This window comes from Gopherus evgoodei, chromosome 1, assembly GCF_007399415.2.
Source record: "Gopherus evgoodei ecotype Sinaloan lineage chromosome 1, rGopEvg1_v1.p, whole genome shotgun sequence".
Lineage (NCBI taxonomy): Eukaryota > Metazoa > Chordata > Testudines > Testudinidae > Gopherus > Gopherus evgoodei.
In genome coordinates this window covers 307,200,993-307,223,513 of record NC_044322.1, presented here as the reverse complement: position 1 = coordinate 307,223,513, position 22,521 = coordinate 307,200,993, and the positions used below count along the sequence as shown (strand labels likewise).

At 37.7% G+C, this 22,521-nt stretch overlaps 1 protein-coding gene across 2 annotated transcripts in view; it reads right to left on the bottom strand.

The window, feature by feature from the left end:
• LRIG3 (leucine rich repeats and immunoglobulin like domains 3) overlaps window positions 1–22,521 on the bottom strand; it is a 55,903-nt gene that overhangs the window by 11,646 nt on the left and 21,736 nt on the right. The window contains exons 4-18 of one of the 2 annotated variants that reach the window (XM_030548876.1): window positions 20,499–20,633; window positions 19,673–19,816; window positions 17,530–17,673; window positions 17,071–17,214; window positions 16,515–16,658; window positions 14,254–14,334; window positions 13,442–13,513; window positions 13,005–13,076; window positions 9,831–9,994; window positions 4,080–4,400; window positions 3,091–3,372; window positions 2,107–2,559; window positions 1,720–1,878; window positions 571–714; window positions 198–488 (exon numbers count right to left, since the gene is read on the bottom strand). In XM_030548876.1, the coding sequence (XP_030404736.1) occupies window positions 198–488; window positions 571–714; window positions 1,720–1,878; window positions 2,107–2,559; window positions 3,091–3,372; window positions 4,080–4,400; window positions 9,831–9,994; window positions 13,005–13,076; window positions 13,442–13,513; window positions 14,254–14,334; window positions 16,515–16,658; window positions 17,071–17,214; window positions 17,530–17,673; window positions 19,673–19,816; window positions 20,499–20,633 (2,750 nt within the window). Of the gene's footprint in view, window positions 1–197; window positions 489–570; window positions 715–1,719; window positions 1,879–2,106; window positions 2,560–3,090; window positions 3,373–4,079; window positions 4,401–9,830; window positions 9,995–13,004; window positions 13,077–13,441; window positions 13,514–14,253; window positions 14,335–16,514; window positions 16,659–17,070; window positions 17,215–17,529; window positions 17,674–19,672; window positions 19,817–20,498; window positions 20,634–22,521 lie in introns of those variants that run through there. The other variant, XM_030548877.1, reaches the window with a different exon arrangement.

Genomic DNA, 22,521 nt, shown 5'->3' with positions numbered 1-22,521 from the left:
CTGAAAAAAAGTCAGGCTACTTATGTGACCAGCTTTTAGTTAGGTTTCTCACAATATGTAACAATCATATAAGCAATCACTGAGTACAACCCTGAACTACTGCTCTGACAAAAGGATAAATACGTACATGCAAGTCATAAGGGACGGGTATACAAATGATGTTTGCAGCTTTAAGAAATGCAGTAGCTGAAACATACCCATGAAAGTGCTACTAGTGGTAATAGAGGATGATTCCTGATTTCTGTTCAAATCAAAGATGTCTGAGTTTAGACTCAAGCTTTTCACTCCAATTCCTTCATTTGGCATGTAAGTAGAGTTAAGCAATTTGTTACTTGCAGCCTGCATTCCAATGCTGCCAATATACTGGTCAAAGGGATCTTCTGGTGAATGTGATAATGTTCCAAGTGAATACGGATAACGTTCCTTTTTCTTTAAGTAACTAGAGTCACAGGGGTCCATGCACACTGTTCTTTGGTCAGGACTGCAGCCTTATTAAAAAGGAGAAATCAGTATTACTAGGAATCTGATATGGCAAAACTGAAACAGAACTAAAATATTTATTTGACTTACTTGTATGGTATGCTTCAAAAGTGTCAGAGCCATAAGCATTCCCTTTTAAATATACAGTCCCTGAAGTCCCCAGATAGTGGCATAAGAATGGATCTGTAACAACCTCCAGGTCTGTTTCACTGCCATTATCTAGATGACAAATGCCTTAAAAATAAAGACAAAATGTATCAGCTAACAGACTCCTTTTTTCTAGGCTTCATCCTACACAGTTAGTTTTACTAGTGGAGTTTTGTTCTTCTGCAAATAAAGAAACTACAGCGATGAAACCTGCACTGGAATTTTAAGCGCAGGAGTTTTCAAGAGTTTAGTTAAACAGCTTTATAAGGCTGCTACAGCCTAGCCCTAACCCTCTCCAGAATGGCGATGTCAAGATTTCTCAGTATGTCACCACTCTGCTGGCCTACTTATCTTCTAGGAGTATACAATAAATACTAGGAGAGCGAGGATTTTATAATCAACAAAAACAAACAAACAAACATGCAATGAGTTCATTTGCAACAAAAGATTCTGCTCTGAGTACTGAAGCAACGGTCCAAATAATGGCTACAAGTCATAAAGTGTTACAAAGTAGATTACTGCTCTAAAACATCATGATCATGTTGAGGTGCTTTCACAAACTAAGGCCTTGCTTACACAGGAATGTTTCATTGGTTAAATCATATAGTAAAACAATATAACGCCCTCTGTGGACACTTATTCCTGTATAAGACTGCTTTTGAGGGTAGGGGAGGGGCATAGCTTAAGTTATAATCCCAAGAGACATAACAAAAAGGGTACTCTTACACTAGTAGAGTTCATGTGTAGACTTAATCTTTTTCTTGTGTAAGTATGATCAATTTAAATTCACACCTGAGGTTATACTGAAGAAGCTTCCCTAAGTAGGTAAGGCCATATGCCAAGTGGTTCAGTAAAACCAAGGTTTCTGTTATCAGCACAAACATTTCTCATTCCTGTATTGTATAGTAAAATCTCAGCTTCAAATATTATTGTAATGTGTTGAAGCAATCAGTAAGTCAGTCACAGGGCCTACATGGCAATCAACAAAGATGCTTCACTGGTGTCATTACAATTCATTACATTAGTTAAGAAGACAGTGTCTGATTTCAAGTAACCAAAAACAGTGCCAAGTTTTATATTTAAAGTATTTACCATTACTATCTCTCTGCTGTAAAAAATATCCCCCCATTGAAGAAGTTATGAACTGATGATGACTTCCATTTTCTGATGACCCATACCCGTCCTGCCTTTCAGCTAATGTTCCCTGGGATGACAGGTAACTTGGAATGTCAGCAGGCAAGTTTGTCTCATCTGTGATTTAAGAGACGGAGAAAAAAAAAACACACATAAAACCATCAGTATATTTTAGGTTTCTTTGAAATATTTTTAAACCAGCCAGCAACATGCTGAAGGCAACAAATGATTCACCTTTCTGAATCTGAGTCAAAACACACAAATGTTTCTGGAAGAAAGTTACTGCAGGACAACCACAAACACACTTGACTACTCCTTTACGCTGCCAAGCTGCAGTTTACACACCTGTATTTGTGATGCTGCAATCTTCATTTCTTCTCCTTGTGTGGTATATGATGACCACCCACACAAGGGAAGTGCCCACCACACAGCAAACCACCGCTATGATCACTACGCCAACTGTGGCCCATCCGTCATCATCCAACGATGGAGCAATGTTTTGAGGAGAATCACAGGTGGGAGTAGGAATTACATTTAGACGAATGTTGCCTCTCTCTGTTCCAAGCGTATTAGACATTTCACAAGTGTATTTCCCAGCGTCTTCAATATCTGTGTCCACAATAATCAGTAACTGGTTGCCTGCCGCAAAGAAGTGCCTTTCTGTTACCACCAATGGGCTGTCATCCTTAGTCCAGTTCAACCGAGGCGGAGGGCTACCACCAGCAATGCACTGCAAGACTGCAGTTTCACCTTTTGTTACTGTTCGGTCTAGCAAGGGCCGCAAAAATGATGGTGTTTCTGCAAAAATAAATAAATTCTAAATTACCTTTACAAGAAAGCATAGGTGGTTCCAACTCTCACATCAACCTAACCCAAAGAAAAAAACCAAATGAGTTTAACTCTGAATAAAAAAAACAAAACCCTTTTTCCTTTTTTCTATTAAAACTAACCTTTTCAGAAAAAAATCCCAGAAACCTGCTCCTTTCTTTGTGTATACTAAATAATTTTTACTTTAAACTATGCATTTAAATGGAAAATGTAACTATTTATTAGTAACAATGATTGTGTATTAAAACTTATAAGTGGCTAACCAGTGGCCACTGCTTAACGAATGATGACTTCAGGAAATGCATTACCACAGAACTAAGCTGAAAAGACATTTTTGAGCTAAATACGTGCCTCCAAAAGCGCTCACTAGTAGCGAATTGATACATCTTCCTATTACTTAATAAAATGTGTTTTAGGGCTTAACATCTAAAAGTATGGAAAAACTTATCACACCACTTCAATAGAAAAGACTTATATCATAATATATTGACAGTTTCTCACCTAGTACTGTCAGTGTTGCATTAGCTGAAATGCTCCCAGCAGTGTTTTGAGCTGTACAGCTATAAACTCCAGTGTCCTCAATTTTTACATCAACAATAAAGAATACATCATCCTCTGGCATGACATGCATACGTCTCTTGCGTGCTGCAGGAAAGTCTGTGCCACCATCTTTCTGCCAAGCAATCTGCGGTACTGGATGACCAACTGCAGCACATTCTAATCGTGCCGTTGCTCCAGCACGAATGCTTAGGTCCATGGGCATCTTTGTAAATGATGGCAGCACTAAAGCACAAACAAAACAAAAAGTTTAACCAGATACAACACATGATCTTAGCCAAAAGGCCGACTATAAGTAGGTTTGTTTCCAATTTTGGGACAAACTATTTTTCCTCCTTCGCATTATATTTTCTCAATTTCAGTACATCCAACTCCAACAAGTGTAAAACTTATACCAGTTTCAACAACAGTGATGTGCAAGACTTTGCCGATAGAATCTGGTGCATGCAGCTCTGGAAAAAAAACCTCACAAGACCTAAACTTATATCTGGTGAGAAGATGGGCTTATGTTTAAATCAGGCAACATGGGTTTCATCCTCATTCAGGAAGTCTGTGGCAGTGGTCACCTCTGCTAATTCACAGTCTGCCTACCTCAGTAGAGAAGGTTGTTGTCCCCTGTGAGAGGCGAACAGTTTTTCTTCCCTTCTCCTATCCTTTCCTTAGTCTATTTAGATTGCAAGCTCTTCAGGACAGGGATTGTTTCTTAACTGTGTTTGTACAGCACCTCACACAATAGTGACAGATTCTTGTTGGGCCCATAAATGCAACTTTAATAATAAACAGATTTTGGAAGCAACATGCTTTCATGAGCTGAAATTAGATTATAAAGCATTTTCTAAAAATAATGCCATGGGAAAAGAAAAAAGTGTATATTGTATTTTGCTTTACAATGATTTCCTCTTCAAATGCACAGGTAAAAAAAGGATGCTTACTGTTAACTGTAAGCTTGGCTTTGACAGAGTAGGATGAACCAAAGTGATTTGAAATAACACACTGGTATTTTCCCTCATTGCTGAATTCAACATTGCGTAGCCGAAGTATGGTAGTGTATTCCATCACTTCACCACCCCGTGCCCGGAGATGTGCATAATTCTCCATTTCAGCATCATGCAGTAATTCATTGTCCTTTTTCCATGCAAACGTCATAGGGGAATCACTGCTGCTGGCTGCTGAACATACGAAACTCAAATTGGAGCCTTTGATTGCTGACTGGGTTTCTGGCTGGACAGTGATCTGTGGTTTAGGAAAATCATCTGTAAAGATGGGAAAGGGGAAAAAATTGTGACACTGAGGAAGAGAGGCAAATACCCGGGTCCCCAGGACGCAAAGATTTTGTAAGCTTTGTTTTATAGGTTTGAGAGAAGAGTCAGACAAGTATTTATAAAGCAGAGGTACAGTGGTTTAGTTTTAGATTTCATTTATCTCCAGGCATTTAAAGATGTCATATTTAGGAGTTTACTGTGCTAAGCCATCTCTTAGTGAAGAGAAAGGACATCTAAAGCAGACTATGTGCTGTTTATATATAAGAGGAGAGAACTACAGTTTAACATCTGTAAAAGCTACTTTGTCAGTTACAAAGCCAAGACTCCTTTTTTCTACACCTTAAGGCTGCAATAAGTTTTTCTTCACTAAAACATGGTTCTTTCTGCCACCAGAGATTGTCAGGCACAGTCCAGGGTTCTCCCCCAACCTGCACACAGAAGTTGTGGTTCCAGTGATTTTTAGTCCTTTGCTCCAATTTTCAAATGCAGCAGTGCTGAAAATCTGTTAAGCATACTATACAATGATCAAGTGTGGGGTTTTTTTATGATGGGGAAGCCCCTAACAATTGCATTTTGTTGGATTCCATGTTTCTTGTCCTTCAATTATTTACAAGTAAAAATGTGTTCTACAGCAAGTCCTTCAAATGCAACCTGGGATCTGAGAGTCCTGCTGGGTTATTTCTTTCTTGTGCATCATACCTGTATTAAGTTCCACAAGCCAAATTATGCCCTTGGTGACATCTATGTCACCACACTGCCATCAGAGGTTTTGCAGTGGTATAAATTTACTGAAACATACTAAACATTTATAATGATAATGTGAGAGGTGGAATAGTATCCAGCTCATTCTCTTGCAGCTGTGCTGTCTATGCTCTGCTAACAGACGTTAAAAGTATTAAAAACATTTGTTTGGGGGAGGGGAGGCACTAAAATAAGCAGATGTGATACAATATACAAAAGGAACTGATCTGTTGAGTAGGATTCTGCCATTTTCACATAGACCATTTTCAGAGTAGAACCACACTTTAAAATAAAATCGTGAAGGATATTTCTCATCATCTTGTTCAAGTCATTAACTTCAGCACTTGAGTTACAAGCAATGGAAAAAGAGATAACTATTAAGCGGGCTGTATTTGGTTACAAAAATCACTATAGTACGACTACTGTATAATTAAGCAGTTAATACAGATCACTTAGGCACCTATTTTCAATTGCTAACACTTTTCTCAAAAGCTAACTTTTGGCCTGAAATTATTCATGCTTTGTTTCATCTTGAAAGGTATAATTTTAGAAAGTATGAAATACATTAATTTGGCCATTTTTGAGCTACACTATTATGGACCACTCATCTCATGTGTCCATCCCATTAACAAATTTTAAATGTTTTTCCTCTGAGTTGTTTTCAAAATTCCAACTTGGCACTGAAGATTTAAAATTAAATTTAGGAAGCGTTCATCATTCTGAAGTTAAAGAAAATAACGTTGTGTAAGAAGCATTTCTCCAGAGGTCCAATCATTCTATTTGAAATACACAAAAGAAGAAAGACGCACACATTGATAGAATACTAAACACTGCAGAAATGCACCTTCTCCCACTGAGATGTTAAATTAACAAATATGCTACAGAGCCAAACAAGGTGGCCTCTATTCAATTTGGAAATTGTATTCTGGGAAAGAACTCTGCAACAATAAATCTTTCCCTTTAGTTTGTCACCAGAAATTCATACTATTTTTAGAAAATAATAATACCACAGAACAGATAACAGACATATACATGCCATAAATTACAGGGGTCACAATGTGTTGCAACTTTAGGCTTATGGGCTGGATATTGAGTGTAGGTCAACGGTACAAATGCATTTCCATTTCAACAGCCTCAATCACCAACTCCATTGGACAAGCCCACCAACACCACTGGCCTTGCCCTCTAAGTTAACATGTCATCTGTGTGCTTTCACATGATGATGCGGGACAGCAACGTACTAAGAGATTCATTTCTTTGTCCTTGCTTCTTTTTCCTGGTCTAATAAAGACAAATTTTATCAACCTTGTAGGCACAGTAAAAAAAAACAAAACAACTTCTGTTTAGCAAGACTTTTTTATCTGACACATGGAGGTGTCTCTTTATTCTTCTTATAAATAATGTCTTGTGCAGTTAATATCTGTTATGTTAATTTTGTGTTTTTTTATGAACACATATGTAGAGACATTGTGATTGCTGCATTTTAAAGATTTAACTGGCACACACCGCTTCATTTATTCAAAAGGATTGCATCTATTCCTATTTCACAATTTACTTTTCTTGTTAAACTTATTCTAGTACTAATTTCCTTTTAGGTTTTCCCCTTTTAGGGGAAAGGGCTATTGTGCTTATTTTAAAGGTTCTGAAATCGATCACAGCGGGCATCAAGCTATAACTACTGATAAAAATTACCTTTAGTTAAATGTAACCTGTCACTTAAATTAGCCTCTCTACTAGATGATTGGAGGCTAGCTAATGTAATGCTGATTATTAAAAAGGGCTCCAGAGGTGATTGTGGCAATTACCGGCCAGTAAGCCTAACTTCAGTACCGAAAATTAGCTGAAAGTACAGTAAAGAATGGAATTATCAGAAACACAGAAGAACAAGGGGAAGAATCAACATGGTTTTTGTAAAGGGAAATCATGCCTCGCCAATCTGTTGGAATTCTTTGAGCGTGTCAGCAAACATAGAAAAGGGTGATCCAGTGGATATAATGTACTTGGACTTTCAGAAAACCTTTGACAAAGTCCTACACCAAAGGCTCTGAAGTGAAGTAGTGAGTCGTGGGATAAAAAGGAAGGTCCTCTTATGGATCAATAACTGGTTAAAAGATAGGAAACCAAGGATAGGAATAAATGCTCACTTTTCAAAATGGAGTGTGGCAAATACCAGTGATCTCCAAGAACCTGTACTGGGATCTGAGCTGTTCAATCCATTCATAAATGATCTGGAAACAGGGTGAACAGTGAGGTGGCAAAGTTTGCAGACGATACAAAATTACTCAAGACAGTTAAGTCCACAGCAGAATGCAAAGAGTTACAAAGGGATCCCACTAAACTAGGTGACTGGGCAACAAAATGGTAGATGAAATTCAACTTGATAAATGCAAAGCAATTCACACTGGAACACAATCCCATCTATACATTCAAAATGATAGGTTCAAAATTAGCTGTTACCACTCAAGAAAATTCTTTGAGTCATAGTAAACAGTTGTCTAAAAACAAATTTCTCATTGCACAGTGAAAGTCAAAAAAGCTAACAGAATGTTAGGAACAAGCCAGACAATAAGACAGAAAATAGCATAATGCCACTATGTAAATTTCTGGTATGCCCACACCTTGAATAGTGCATGCAGTCCTGGTTGTCCTATATATATTGTATATGAAAACGTACAGAGAAGGGTAACCAAAATGATTAGGGCTATGGAACAGCTTCCATATGAAGAGAGATTGAAGACACTGGGACTGTTCAGTTTAGAGATAACTAAGGAGCAATATAATAGAGGTCTCATCATGAATGGTGTGGAGAATGTGAAGAAGGAAGAGTTATTTATCCCTTCACATAAGAACCATGGGTCAGCTGATGAAATAAAGAGTTTGAAACAAACATAAGGAAATATTTCTTCATACAACACGCAGTCAACCTGTGGAACTCATTACCAGGGGATGTTCTGAAGGCCAAAAGTAAAACTGGGTTCAAAAAAGAATTTCGTAAGTTCATGAGGGTAAGTCCAATAATGGCTATTAGCCAAGCTAGCTAGTGATGCAACCATAAGCTCTGGGTGTCCCTAAGACACTGACTGTCAGAAACTGGGACTGGATGACAGGGGATGATCACTCAGTAATTGCCCCCGTTCTACTTATTCCCTCTGGGGCACCTGGTATTGGCTACTGTTGGAAGACAGGATACTGGGCTAGATGGACCTTTGGTTTAACCCACTGTGCTTATTCTTATGTTATGTTCTTAATAGATAGTGCTATTTTCAGATGTCAAATTTCTCGCTGGTTTTCGAAAATGATTTTCTCATAATTATGGTATGTTCTTCATTAGCTGTCTATTAATTTGTTTACTTTCTGTTCTGCCCACATCAGCTTTAGAAGTTTATACATTAGCTACTCTTAATTTAAAATTGAAATATTAAAACACTTGTATAAGATGGTAATGTTAACAGTTGCTGTTAAGACAGCAGCAAGACCCTTCAAATTCTGTGCTCTTTTACACCTAGACAATTCCACCAAGACTTGTGAAGTTGTATAGGTATAAGGGTAGGATTAGTAAAAAATTAAGCAATGTTGAATTTGTTGTGGTAACAAAATTATAGTGAAGAGAGATCGAATTTCCGATTTACCTTTTTAAATCCAGGATAGTATAAAGTTTTTTGTAAACTCAATTTTTTCCTCTATTAATGGAAATTGCAAGCAAAAATGTATATGAATGCCAGATAAGTACCAAACTTTTATCTTAAAACAGTCAAGAAATTAAGAATTAAGGTTCCCACTTTGGGCATTAGAATAGGGTCTTTTATTACATGATCAGAGAACAAAGTGACAATATTTGACATGCAGTATTTAGCATCAATGAACAGCACTTTTGTTGCAAATATGTATCAATACAAAATGTTACGTATTAAGCTATTGTATAAATTTACATACTGAAAGACTATTATGAAGTGATACTTTCAACCCAAAGTTGACAGGCAACAAATAAAACTTACCCTGAAGTATTTGCAGCACTACAAACCTCAAAATAAAATTGATTCTAATTAGTATTCACTTTGTAACCTGTGAGAAATGCAAAAGGTAAAAATGGAACTACAGAAAAATTAGTTGGATTTTTATAAATGATTTTATTAAAGTGAGGTGTTAGTAAAACAAGAAATGTATTTGCAGTCACAATGATTTCTAAAGTTGAAAATAATGTTTTAAAGCCCACATTGACGAGGTCAAGGTTACCATGGGAACTCTACTTCAGTGCAATTAATCTCAGATTTAATAAAAGCACTAATACAATTTGCATATATTAATAGACATGTCAGTTAAAGAACACCAAGATGCACCATATTTTTAAATGGTGCTTACCTAAACAATACCCATATTTTAACTCTAACAGCACATAGATTTACCACCACAAACCACTGATCTTTCCTTTGTACACAATACACAAGTATGCAATTCATGAAATTAAGTCAGAAAAATGTTATTCTCCATCTGGAATGAAACCACAAGCTCTGAGTACCTGCAGATCAAAGCTGAGGAGCAGAGGACAAAGCATTAAAACAAAATATTAACGCCCCCCCCCCTTCAGTCCAACAAGAGAAGTTAAAATATGCCAGATAAACCAAACTAAAATAAATTCACTAAGCAAAACCTATGATGGTGAGGAGAAACAGTTATACTCACCGCACACAAACTCATCTGGGCTAACAGCAAAGATACTTCTGCCTTTTAGCAGCGGAGGATGGGCACAACTGGCATTCACAAAGCTCTGAAAGTTGTTTTCTGATATCCACTGTGGTAGCCATTTTAGCTGGCAGTCACACAAAAGACTTGATGTATTTAAGTGCCTAAGGAAAACAATCACAATGTTTCTTGTATAAGATGCAGAATCACCCAAACAGTACGAGTCAATAGTATTTTTGTAAAACTTAATGTTTTAATGATTTATTATAAAAGAAACTAATGTCACCCAGTACTCACATGACACCGTTATTGGACTTCAGGTCTACAAAGCCGACATGTTCATTCTTATTCAATTCTTTGAAAAGTCACATTTGTGACTCTTTACAGTTTCATGTCTCCATCTTGAGTCAGGACAAGGATAGTTACATAAAGGGGCAGGGCAGTGATGTAAAGAGGCCACCTGAGAGAGCACTCAGAAGAGAGGAGTTCCAAAACCGACATAATTCAAATACCCGCACAAAAGCAAAACTTCTTTGAGGGGAAAAAAAAATGCTCAGCCCAACTATAAGCTGTATCCCAGCTGCATCCCAACAGACCTCAGTTATCTAAAGAACTGTACCAGGACTGACAAAAGAAGGAGCATGAGTAAGGTAACAGTGGTATTTATGTGAATAGCGGGTATACACCAATCCCTATGTTGTCATATGAACAGCAGAAATATTCATTCCCTTGACCTCAAGAACCCTCCTGCCAAGATGAAGACTAAAAGATCCACTTTGCAGTATCTTGTGATACTGCAAATAAAATCCTGCTCCTGGGAATTTTGCCCCTGACTTCATTAGGCCTGGATTTTCACCTCAAGTTCCTGGCTTTATACCAAGTCTCCTGCCCTCTCTGCCTCAGATGTTGCTGGAGATCTTGTACTGTGAGTCTTAAAGTTTGCTGGAGCTTGAACACCCAGTTTTGTAAGCATTTGAATTGCACATGCATCCAATTGCCGATAGTACATTACAAAATTTTGTTTAATTTAATCTCAGATTCAAGGTCAGAAACAGAAAAACTCACAGCTTCACATCAGTTCAAACAGCTAGAACCCTAAATACTCAATTTATGTCATCTTTTTTCCACAGGATTGGTCCTAAAGGCTAGATCTCAAAACAACTGGAGTGATTCATCTTGGAAAGGAAGTAGGAAGTAAGAAGAAATTTGAACGACCACATTGATAGTACACCTTTACCCCAATATAACTCTGTCCTTGGGAGCCAGAAAAATCTTACTGTGTTATAGGTGAAACCACGTTATATCGAACTTGCTTTGATCCGCCAGAGCGAACAACCCCACCCCCCAGAGCACTGCTTTACTGCATTATCTCCGAATTTGTGTTGTATCAGGTCACATTATATCAGGGTAAGGTGTACTACCAAACCTAGGAGAATGGTCACATTCAAAAAGAAGAAATAGGAAGAAACCAAAGTAATAGTTTCAAAAGAACATTCTGTGAGTGCTTATAGGATCAACTTGAATTTCCACTAAAAAAATTGAACTCTTCCTGCTTGGAAGAGTTAATTTGAAACCTCTTACAAATCTGGACCAAAAAGAGAGTGAGAAATCAAACTTCTCCCCAAGGACTACCGATAAGTATTTGGATCTAGATTGGCCTAATTATAAAAGTCGTAAAAGTTACCTTGATGGAGGAAAGACAGTATTAAATTTTGTGTGTCCAGGGGGATAAATATATGTACTTGTAGTGAGTAAAACATGCCCATTTATTAATATAGAAATACAGTGATAACTACTTTCTAGAAGCAAAAAAGGAGGACATTACCAGTTCTGAACATTTCCTATTCAATCAAGTTTTTCCACCCAAGTGCTCTGTGCTCAAAACCTAGAAATGCCACATCGTCAGGCAGAATTGGATCCAGAAGAAATAGGTCTTTTTTAATGGAAAATTGAAGAGTGATCTTGTTGCTATTCTTAGGATGGAAGAAAACCATGGCCATCTTGACCACTTGATGCAGTGAACATCAGTCATACCCTCATTGTGCTAACCTTCTCTAGGGTCCTTTGAATGAGTGAAATTCCTGGGAATGCATATTATGAGGAGTTAATTTAGCCAATTTTGGGAAAGCATGTCCTATCATCTGCCCAGTTATTTATCAGCCATGAGGGATACACACTTGACAACTTTGGGGAGTGGGCAGGGGAGACATTAAAAAAATCTCTCTATAAACAGAGGGAATGTCCATGTCCTTGAAGGACTCAGAACTTCCCTGAGCACGATGTCCTTAAAGCATCTTACTTCCCTTGATGGATGCTACTGTCTGAAGGTTGCTGACTGCTTTCTCTCCGAGGCCTGAACACTGGGAAATGTCATCAGGTATCGGGAAAGAACAAGGCAGCTAGCCTCTAAGCAATTCTGAGTCTGACCCAGAATAGCAATCTTGAGCCACAGCAGAACACACATTTTTTCCTCCAGCAATGTTTCAGGTAGTTTCTCCTCACAGAAAGAGCAGCTTCTCTTTTTAACTTATCCAGCTTTGTCATGTTGCAAACTCTTACTTCCAGAAACTAGACTGGACAGGGCTGAGACAAGAAAAGTTAGAGAAGGAATGACACAGGAGCACTGGAGACAAGAAATTAGCTGTGCCTCAATGAAAGAAAACCTAAGGTCTTTTCCGTTTCAGCAAGAGTTAGCTGTAACAGCTGCTGCACTGCTCAACAGAAAAAGAGCTTTTACAGCATTCCCTCAGAAAGGGCGATTTTACCTTGCAATTGTTCCTATGCTGCCTCAGGACAGAGGGAGCCAATAATAAGGAGCTGCAAATGAGTCTTTGCTAAAGAATTATGATATTGCATTTTACTGATCCAGTAAGTGGTAGCTCAGTGATATCAGTACTCACTTTACAGTACATTAATAAAAAGTCTCTCTTATCTCATGCATTAGGGATCAACTAGTTTAAACTCAGGACTCTAGGTACCAAATGGAGTAGAAAATGAACACCTGTCGCCTGATCTACCTAGCTTATATGCAGCAACTACAGAGAAAAATCTATTGATGAACTATTTGTTACATGACTTCAGAATTGTTGCAATGAGAGGTTAATACTGAATCTATCAGTATCTTATATGGCTTACGTATTTTCTAATATGGAGATTTTAGGAGCAAGAACTTACAATTCTTCAAGTTTCTTCATTTGCGAAAATGCATTTCCTTGTACTGACATGATTGCATTATTACTTAGATCTCTGGGGAAGAAAAAAAAAAAAAAAGGATCAGAAAAAAAATCCATTATATTAACTCAAATAAGGTTAAAATAAAGATTCAAGCTATACTTAGCTCCATTCTGTATTGATAATGTAGAGATCAGCTCAGTAACCAAAAGAGTAAAGACAAGTTTCTATAGTATGCTGATGTTCACTTAAAAATATAGCACTTTGAGCAGAATTCCTAGACAGAAAGTTCTTAAGAAGTACCACACTACTGATCAACAAGGCAAATCTGCTTCATTCAGACAGTCATGAGGTAACCTTGGTAGTCTTATATTTGTTTTGGTTAATCTTGATATTTGCTTTGGCCACCATTGGGTTAAATATGAATTTCAGCTACTTACAGGTGTTCAAGTGCATCCAAACCAGAAAATGCTTTCTTTGTAATGGACCTAATCCTGTTTCCTTGGAGTATCCTGGAAATATAAATACTTAATGCCAAACGGATGCAGTAAAATGGGGGCATTTTTTGGAACCATGAAGAAAATCTTATACAATTGCTTTTTTGGGCAATTACTACTAAACTGTGACTAACGTTCTCCATTCAGCCTTTCTTGCTGCAATAAAATACCTCACCTCTAAAATATACCCATTTATTCTGCTTCAGTAACTATATAGATCATGGCATGATTTTCAAAGATGTTTAGTGTATACAGTTCAGTAACATGGGATTTTGTTTTTTAAAAATCTATAAATGTAAGCATTTTTTCATTCCATAGCTGTGTATTTGGAATGACATCTTTGCATTATAGCAGAGCCATTGCTACTAGATGCTGGATTACTTTAATCAAAGGCTTCCCTTGGGTGCTCTGCTTTTGTAATCTTTGAAAACACACCTCCCATCATTTCCTATTATTAGCAATCCTAATTCAGTGTGAAAGATTTCTATGCAGCAACTGCATGAATCTCCATATTGATAACGTTCAAGAAGGATCATATTCTTCATCTTTTGTTTCACTAAAGAGCTGGTGTTTTGTTTTCTAGAAAAGGAGGCTTCAATGAAGAGCAAAACAATAAGGAAGGAAGTCACAAATTCAAGAGACTAATACAATTCCCAAGGTTGGGCTCCCTCACAGTATATTTTATCTGAGCTTAGCCCAATATTAATTGTTTTTAAGTAACTAAGAAAATCCAAAATCAGGTCAGTCATACTTACAGTATTCTAAGTTTGTCAAGTCCAGAGAATGCACCATTCATATCTTCAATAGTCCATGAGATTTCATTGTTCTTCAGATCCCTGGTTGAAGAGATCAGACCCAATCACAAAAGGAAAATTCCACAAAAAAAACAAACAAACAAGGTATATATTTCTTAAGAAGTACATGATATTTAAAGCAATTTCTAGAATGATCTGTGTAAGGATCATTGTGCAATATTAATATCAATTTTCAAAGATGCTTGACCCAATGTGTTTCTTTTTCTAGTATGTCTGAAGTTCAAGGACCTTTTTCACTATTACTTTAAAAGATGACAAGAATCAATTTATTTAAAAGAAATGCAAGGACATCCAAATACAAGAAGGGAAAAAGGAAAATGGGGATGGTAAGAAATGAGGGGGCCAACAGTTGTCATATCAAAATAAAACCACATCTAAGACAAAAGCTTTAGAGAGTAAGTTAAATATGATAACAGATGGATGTCAAAGGGAACAAGTTTCACACTCTTGGACCACGACAGCAAAAGTTTGCGACCAGATCTGTCAAAGAGGAGTGGTGTCTGAGCAGAGAACCAATGGAATAGGATTTAAGAAAAAACTTAGAATCATGTCACAGGAGAAAAATATACAGAAAGTCTGAACCTGAAAAGAAAAAGTTTAATGTACACTTTCCCAGCCCTTGGAATAAGTTAAGCATGGATATAGCCAAGCTCTGACTTACTGTTCTGGCCACTGGAAATGTCAGTAACACACTGAGGCTGAACATCCTCCAGAGTATTACAATTTTAATTCATTCACACACTTCTCACCTCTCCCCCGATTCACAAATTTAGTAAAACAACATTATTTCAAACAGTGCTCAGACAAATGCTAAAGGATGACTACCTGAATAACCCAAAGCCTTGATAATCATTAACCCCTAATCTTTAATGACCCACTGAATATATCTATGTCTGGGCTTAGGCTTCTACCCTCATGACATCTACCAAGAGGGAAACTCTTATTTAAATAGGTGGAACCTATAACCATGGTGCCTAAGATGTCAGTGCTAGGCTCACAACAGTGCTGCCTTAGGAAATGTCTACACTACCCGCCAGATCGGAAGGTAGTGATCGATCTATCAGGGATCGATGTATTACATCTGATCTAGACTTGATACATTGATCCCCGAACGCACTTCCTGTCAACTCTGGAACTCCACCAGGGCGAGAGGCGGAAGCGGAGTCAGTGAGTGAGGGAGCGGCAGCTGTCGATCCAGTGCCCCGAGGATATGAAGTAAGTCTATCTAAGTCGATCTAAGATACGTCGACTTCAACTACGCTATTCTCGTAGCTGAAGTGGAGTATCTTAGATCGATTTCCCCCACCCCCCAGTGTAGACCAGGCCTTAGCCTTTCTGCCACTCCTTCTTAGCTCCATTGGGATTTGCAAGAGTCTCTGGAGCATGGCAGGTTCATGCTTTAGACATAAATTATGACAGTTAGCAGTTAGAGTATTCATCTAATTAGATTCAAAGACAACTTCTTTAAAAGGTTAGACAAAGGACAGAGGATGGTCAGACTGCAGTCAAGTGACACAGGGTTTGACAGAACAGCTCCTCACAAATCCTTTCCTTAAAAGACATGAGGTTGTGGAGAGGAGACAGGGATTGGGAGCAATGCTGGCAGAGGGACAGTTTTGCTTCCCTCCACATTCCCTTACAAGCAGTGCCTGGAGTGGAATGTTTCTGGGGCTACGAACTGGATGTGAGGGAGGAAGGGGGACTGAGTCCCCCTCCCTCCAGCCTCTGAGTGACAGCCAATTGCCAGGGCCACCCATGTGCATATAGCTCTTTGGGGTGCACATGTACAGCAGATGCCATGATACCACTGCTGAGAACTAGTACTGTGCTCCCTGCCATGACGAGAATAGAAACAGCCATTTATTAGTTTCCTTTTCTCCCCTCAGAGATTCTTTTAAGAAGCTTCCTTATGAAATCACTGTGACAAATAGGAAGGTCTGGGGATGTATAAATTTGTACACAACCTGTATTGCAAGGAAAAAAAAAAAAAAACTTAAAAAAACCACGCACACACACACCAAAAAACAGATACTACTACCCTGGATAAAAGCTTACCAAAAAAAGAAACCATACTAAGGTCTAGGAAAGACTAAAACAAACTTTGTAGTTCTACACTTCCTTCAAAACAAAAGTAATTCAAGCAAGGGTATATTTATGCACCACCTAGGTTTCTGACCTTAAAATAAATTATGTCAACTTACAAAGTCTTTAAACTGGAAAGTCCCCGGAAGGCACAATCAGCAATGTAGTTTACTTTGTTGTTCCCAATATACAGTCCAACTAGTAGGCTTAAACCAACGAAGCTTGAATCATCCAATCTTGCTAAGTGATTAAATGTTAAATCTCTGCAAGTTCAAGATGGAAAAATGTCTTTCAATGTTTGAGTATTTATTACTCATTTCTCCCTACTGCTTCATTTTTTAAACAAAACACCTTCTTAGTTGCAGCTATCACAAAGCCTCCTAAACAATTTTTGGTTATTATACAGCTTGTGTATTATTTCCTGCTATTCACAAATGGATTTCTTTTATTTGAAAATTGCTGTGTCAAAGCCCAAGCACAACTGCTATGGAGAACTGAAGCGGTCATGGTTGGCTTCAACTTTTCACAACAAAATATGACTATCTTGCGCACACAAAAAAAAGCTGTTGTCACTTTGGAAACTTTGTTATGAAAAATTCACAGATCAGTGGTAAGCAGCTCATGCTTTGGCATGTACCCTGCTCTCAGAACTGGAATAGAATAAAAGCTACTCACAGCTCGCTGAGTTTCTGGCAAAATTCCCAGGCATCAGGGCTGATCCTGCTGATGGCGTTTTGGCTGAGATGGAGCTGCTGCAACATCAGCAAGCCATAAAGCCAGCCTTTGGTAATCTCGGTTAGGTTGTTATGGTCCAGCTGCCTAAAAACACACAGACAAAATTTAGGGTAAAAAAATAAATGAAGTGCATACTTCGTCATGGATCAGAAATTGATTGTGATATGTTACTGGCTAGATACCTGGTTTTCACAGAATGAATATTACCAAAAAAAAAAAAAAAAAAAAAAGAGGCATGCAGAGTTACGAGAACTGTATTTACAGATTATTAATGCTCATGACTTGTCAAATCAAACCAAAATGTTTTACTTTGAAAATATCTTCAAATTTGAACAAGCATGTCTATTTTGAATTACACAAATTATGTCTCTTCTGAAAAGACTGAAAGTTTATACTTACAAAACTTCCATGTTGGTTAATCCCCAGAAAGCTCCATCCATGAGTCTATTTACCCCATTTCGTTGCATTTTTAGTGATTTCAAAGCAGTAAGTCCTTGGAAAGTAAGCCCATCTATTTTTCTTATTTTGTTGCGATTCAGCTCCCTGCATCAATAAATTTTACAGTTACAACAGAGTAAGTTTACCTGGATGCCTGTAACATTTCTTCATCATCAGACTTTAAACACCCACACTACATATAAAACAAAGTAAACAAGATAAATGAGACCTTTTTACTGTAACACAGAATAGTCCTAGCACAGTTAATCTTAACATATTTCAACAATAGAAGGACATATGTTTGTTATTACATTGATTTTTAAATTTAAAAGATCCAAGCTGGTTTAGGAGATAACAAATCACCTTCTGAAGTTTACATTTATTTTTAAGTTCTTGATGTTTAGTTAGCAGCAAATAGTGTGTAATCAGGGGTTTAAATAAAGAAGAATCCTTATAAAGGGACCAAAGTTGGTTCTCTGTTTTCTCCATAAGGACTACTGATCTGCCAACCTGCCTCTCCCTCCCTAGGAGATTTCTGCTTCTACACCTTCCCACCCAGGGACACAAAACCCTACACCTCCAACCTAGTTCACTTTTCAAATTTTTAGCTTTTCAGGAACTAAACCACAATCCCTGTAAACCTGCTCAATCACCCATCTTCTGCATCTAGGGTTAATGTACAGAAGCACTAAAGGAGCCACACTTAATAGCGGACGCTGGTGTTTACCTGCTCCTCCTCTGCCTAGCTTTGCACGTCAAGGTGGGCATGATTATGAGATCACACAGTCATAATTCCTTTGCCTCTGCAGTGGTAAGTAAACACTACTTAAGGTAATAAAACCACCTGCATAAGGATTGGCTATCCATTCATCTGAAACCCTGAACATCAGAACAGGCAAGAATGACAGTTTCACATGGATCTAAAGATCGAGAGGCCCACGGAGATCATTAATACACCCTGAATTTTCAAGTCTACTTCACTTCCATTGAGATCTGATTTAAACTGCTTTTCAATATCTGTGGAGGGTACACAACCACATTCCTCGACAGTGTATCTTCCTGCCTAGCTGCCTTTATTATTTATTACATACTTTTTCCTAAAAGCTAATCAAATTAAGTTTTGTCCCTTAAAGAGGCATTATCAATTTGAAATTCAGTCAATTAAGTTATTCTGGGTATCACACTACAACTCCCCAAACTCATGTAACTCCCTCTGTCAATTTTTGTGGTTTCAAAAGTCACATTTGCATACTAAGATAGATATACAGGAGACCCACACAGCAGAGGAGCTCTCTGTATACAGGAGAAACACTGAAACTCCCTAGACACAAAGTACTATAAAAAAGCACAGAGAAAACAAAAAAAGCCTCTTCTCTAATTCCTTTCATTTATAATAGTTTTAGATATTACTTAAAAGGTAAAAAAAAAAAAAAAAAAGAGTTCTGACAGAAGTATAGCATCAGTCAAGATGATGGCATGTAACTTTAGGCTATTGCTCCCTGTCTTATCAATTTCTGAAAGCAAGTGATTTCCCTTCATCTGTTTTTGCCAAGAAAATACATAGAGGCTGATCTTGTCTCCAAAATTATGTGTATTTAGAGCTAGTCTACATTAGCAACGCTAAAGCACTGCTGTGATAGCCCTTTAACATGGCTTGTGTGGTCACAAAAAACCCACCTCCACAAGGGGCATGGCTCCCGGCGCTGGTGAACTGTTTACATTGGTGCTTTACGGTGCTGAAACTTACTGCGCTCAGAAGGGGTTTTTTTCACACCCCCGAGTGAGAAAGTTGCAGTGCTGTAAAGCGCCAGTGTAGACAAGCCCTTAGTTTACTTAGTATCTCCTCAGGTGTCTAATTACTAGAGCATTTTTGCTGCCCGTGTTTATTTTTCTTGATCAGGCAAATCCAATTTTAGCACAAAGACTATACCCATCTCACCCATATGTAGGAGTATTTTCTTCACTATAAGGCTGCAGTTACTAGAAGCTGCAGTACAGGTTCTCTGCCTCACTTAGAGTCTGGTTAAATTAAGGGCTAAAGTTCACGCACTGCCAGTGCTTTGCAAGACCTGAAAACAATTAGCCACCTGTAGGTTGCACTTACAGGTGCTGCAGATGGGACAGTTTAAACATCTTTTGAGGGATGACTGAAATTTTGTTCCTGTTCAGTTTCAATACTTGAAGTGTGCTAGACAAACTGTCAAAGACACCTGGCTCCATGGAGGTTATTCGATTACTGTTAATGTACCTGTTGAGACAATGTTTAGGAGGTTAGATACACCATTATTCAGTAGAAATCTAATACAAAGCAGGAGGATATAATGATCATACACTGCCTATCCCAGAGTAAATAACACTTAAATTTAACAGATTAATCACTGATCTAACCACAGTCCTCACCAGTCGGTAACTGGAGGGCCAAAATTTATGTTCAATTCTGTTAAGAGTCTGCTGCTATCAGAGTTGACAGGTATGTTATCAACATATGCCCCTTAGCTATGCTGACTATAGATTAATTTAATTTAATTCTCAAATCAATGATACCATAAAGATTCAAGAAATTAATAAAATTGCAAACATAATTCAATATAATTAAACCTAATTGAAGATTTTTTAACTTTATTTTCTAAGATTTTTAGGCCTCAACAAGAGATATTTTGTTAACCAATTTAGTCTTAGTACTTTGATTTTTTATTTTCTATGAACTAAAAGCTCCATTGCAACAGTCTATGTGGCTATACCAATGATCCATGATGTGAACAGGTAAAGATGGGACTAAATATTTAAAGTTGTTTTTCAGTTTGATACTAACACTGCCTCGGCACAAAGGCAGGATAGCTATGGTTTGCAGTGACGATCAAGATAATTTGATGGCATATTCAACATTTTGAAAGCACTATGGAAAAATTTAAAAATGAAGTTTTGCTTACAGATACTTGAGCTGCAAAAAAGGAAATGATGCAGTTTTCAACTCTGAAATATTATTGTTGCTCAGGTCCAAAGTTTCTAGAGACTGAAACGGTTTCAGATGTTCAGGCAAGATGCCCCCAATCTTGTTACTGGTCCTGCAATTTTAGGATATTAGTCAAAGATTCTGCCATTCTGGTGATAAACATTTGCAGACTATACATCAACCTGCAAAAACTAGTGCTCCACTCTCCCATAAAGAAATTAACTTTTCGGAGAAGGGATACTGTTCAGCAAGTTCTCGTCAGTAAAATGATTAGCTACGATCATATACCAAGTTACAATTCTGCACATTCTGAAGAAATTTGTTTATCTGTATTTCGTTAATCATACAGCCAGGACAGAAAAAAGAATCTACTTGTATTATAATCTGATTACTGGGATTCATATGTTTTAATACCTAAAGGAACCACTGTGATCATCCATGCTGGCCTCCACAGTGCAGGCTATAGAATTTCATCCAGTAATTCCTGCATCATTTCCAAAAGGCTTGTGGTTGAACAAGAGCACATCTTTTTTAAAGCTATACTGTACTGACATTGAGCAATAGGACACTCAGCATTGCAGTAAAATCAGGTCAAGGTTTACCCAAGTCGTACCACAATGTTGTTTTAAAATAAGTGTTACAGGAATGTTCATCCACCCAAACAGCCATTAAGGACAAAGAGCTAGGTTAGAAGATAGATTGATCACTGTGCACCACCACTGAGGGAGAGCAGCTATTTTGTAAGCGGAGTTGATATTTTAATTCATCTCAAGTAATTAAGAAAGAAACTAGTACATATTACATAACCTATATAGGAGTGTCTCAGATTTTGTGTGTGGTCAGCACAACTAATGGTATTTCCTGTCTCCATGCACACTACAACAGTAACTTTGCAACTGAGTTAGAGATATTGGCATCACAGCCTGTCACAAGAAACAGTTTTTCTTTTATCATAACCATATTTCCACATTCGTACCTGCCATTCTACCTAACCTTGTTTTTGTATTGGTGCATTCCAGGAAAATCTGAGTAGCAATCCTATACTGCTTCAGTGAAGAATAGCGTGTCTCTTGGGCACGCATATAGATCAGAAGCAACAGTGCACCGGGCAATACATTCTGTGATATCCCACTGTAAAGGGCTGGGGAGGTGAAAGGGAGAATGGAGCTGAAATGGTTATAGGAATGTAACCATCTGCCAGTGTCCACTCTTTGCTGGTTAGGTTCCAGTCTGCTTCAACCAGGTCTAGTTGAAATAGTTCATATACCTAGTTTTAGCAGTGTTCAAAAATTGGGATTTTTCCCCCCACCATTTAGAGATTGCATGCTAACTGGCTTAAATTAAGATATTAACAAGTATATAGGTTCCGAAAAAACATTAGCAATACTGGCCTTACATCAAGCGGTAGGCCACAGATTCTGGGGTAGTTGCTTATGCACATGCAAAGTCGTTTCTACTTACTAGGACAGAAAAATCCAGACTAAAAAACTTAACCAGAAGTTATAGATTAATAGGTCCTCCCATTAAGAGTAAATGATCTTGCAGTCTCTCCAACATTACTCTCCTTATGTATCATGTTTCATTCTTCAGGCTGTCTGGTAAAGGTACACTGCATTTTTTTAAAAAAAACCTCTTAGCTGGAAGTATTTATAATAAATGGTAACAAATTACTTTAATAAAAAACAACAACCACCACAACCATCATGTGTCACTTTCACTGGCCAAATAAGGCTAAGATTTAGATAACAGGTCATAGAGCCTTTCGTTTATATATTAGTTTGTTTATAAGGTAATTACTAACTAGGTATTAAAACTGCCAATTACTTGCGTGATGAATAAAATTTTCCTTGCAGTAAAAGTGTGCTCCAGCAGAAGCCAGCAATTTCCTGAACTGCACGCCTCCTAAATTGCAGTGTGAAAGTGTTCAGTTATAGACATGGCTTACACAGTGCTGTCTTTGTGTCAGTATTGCTCATAAAACAGAAATTCCTTACAACTGG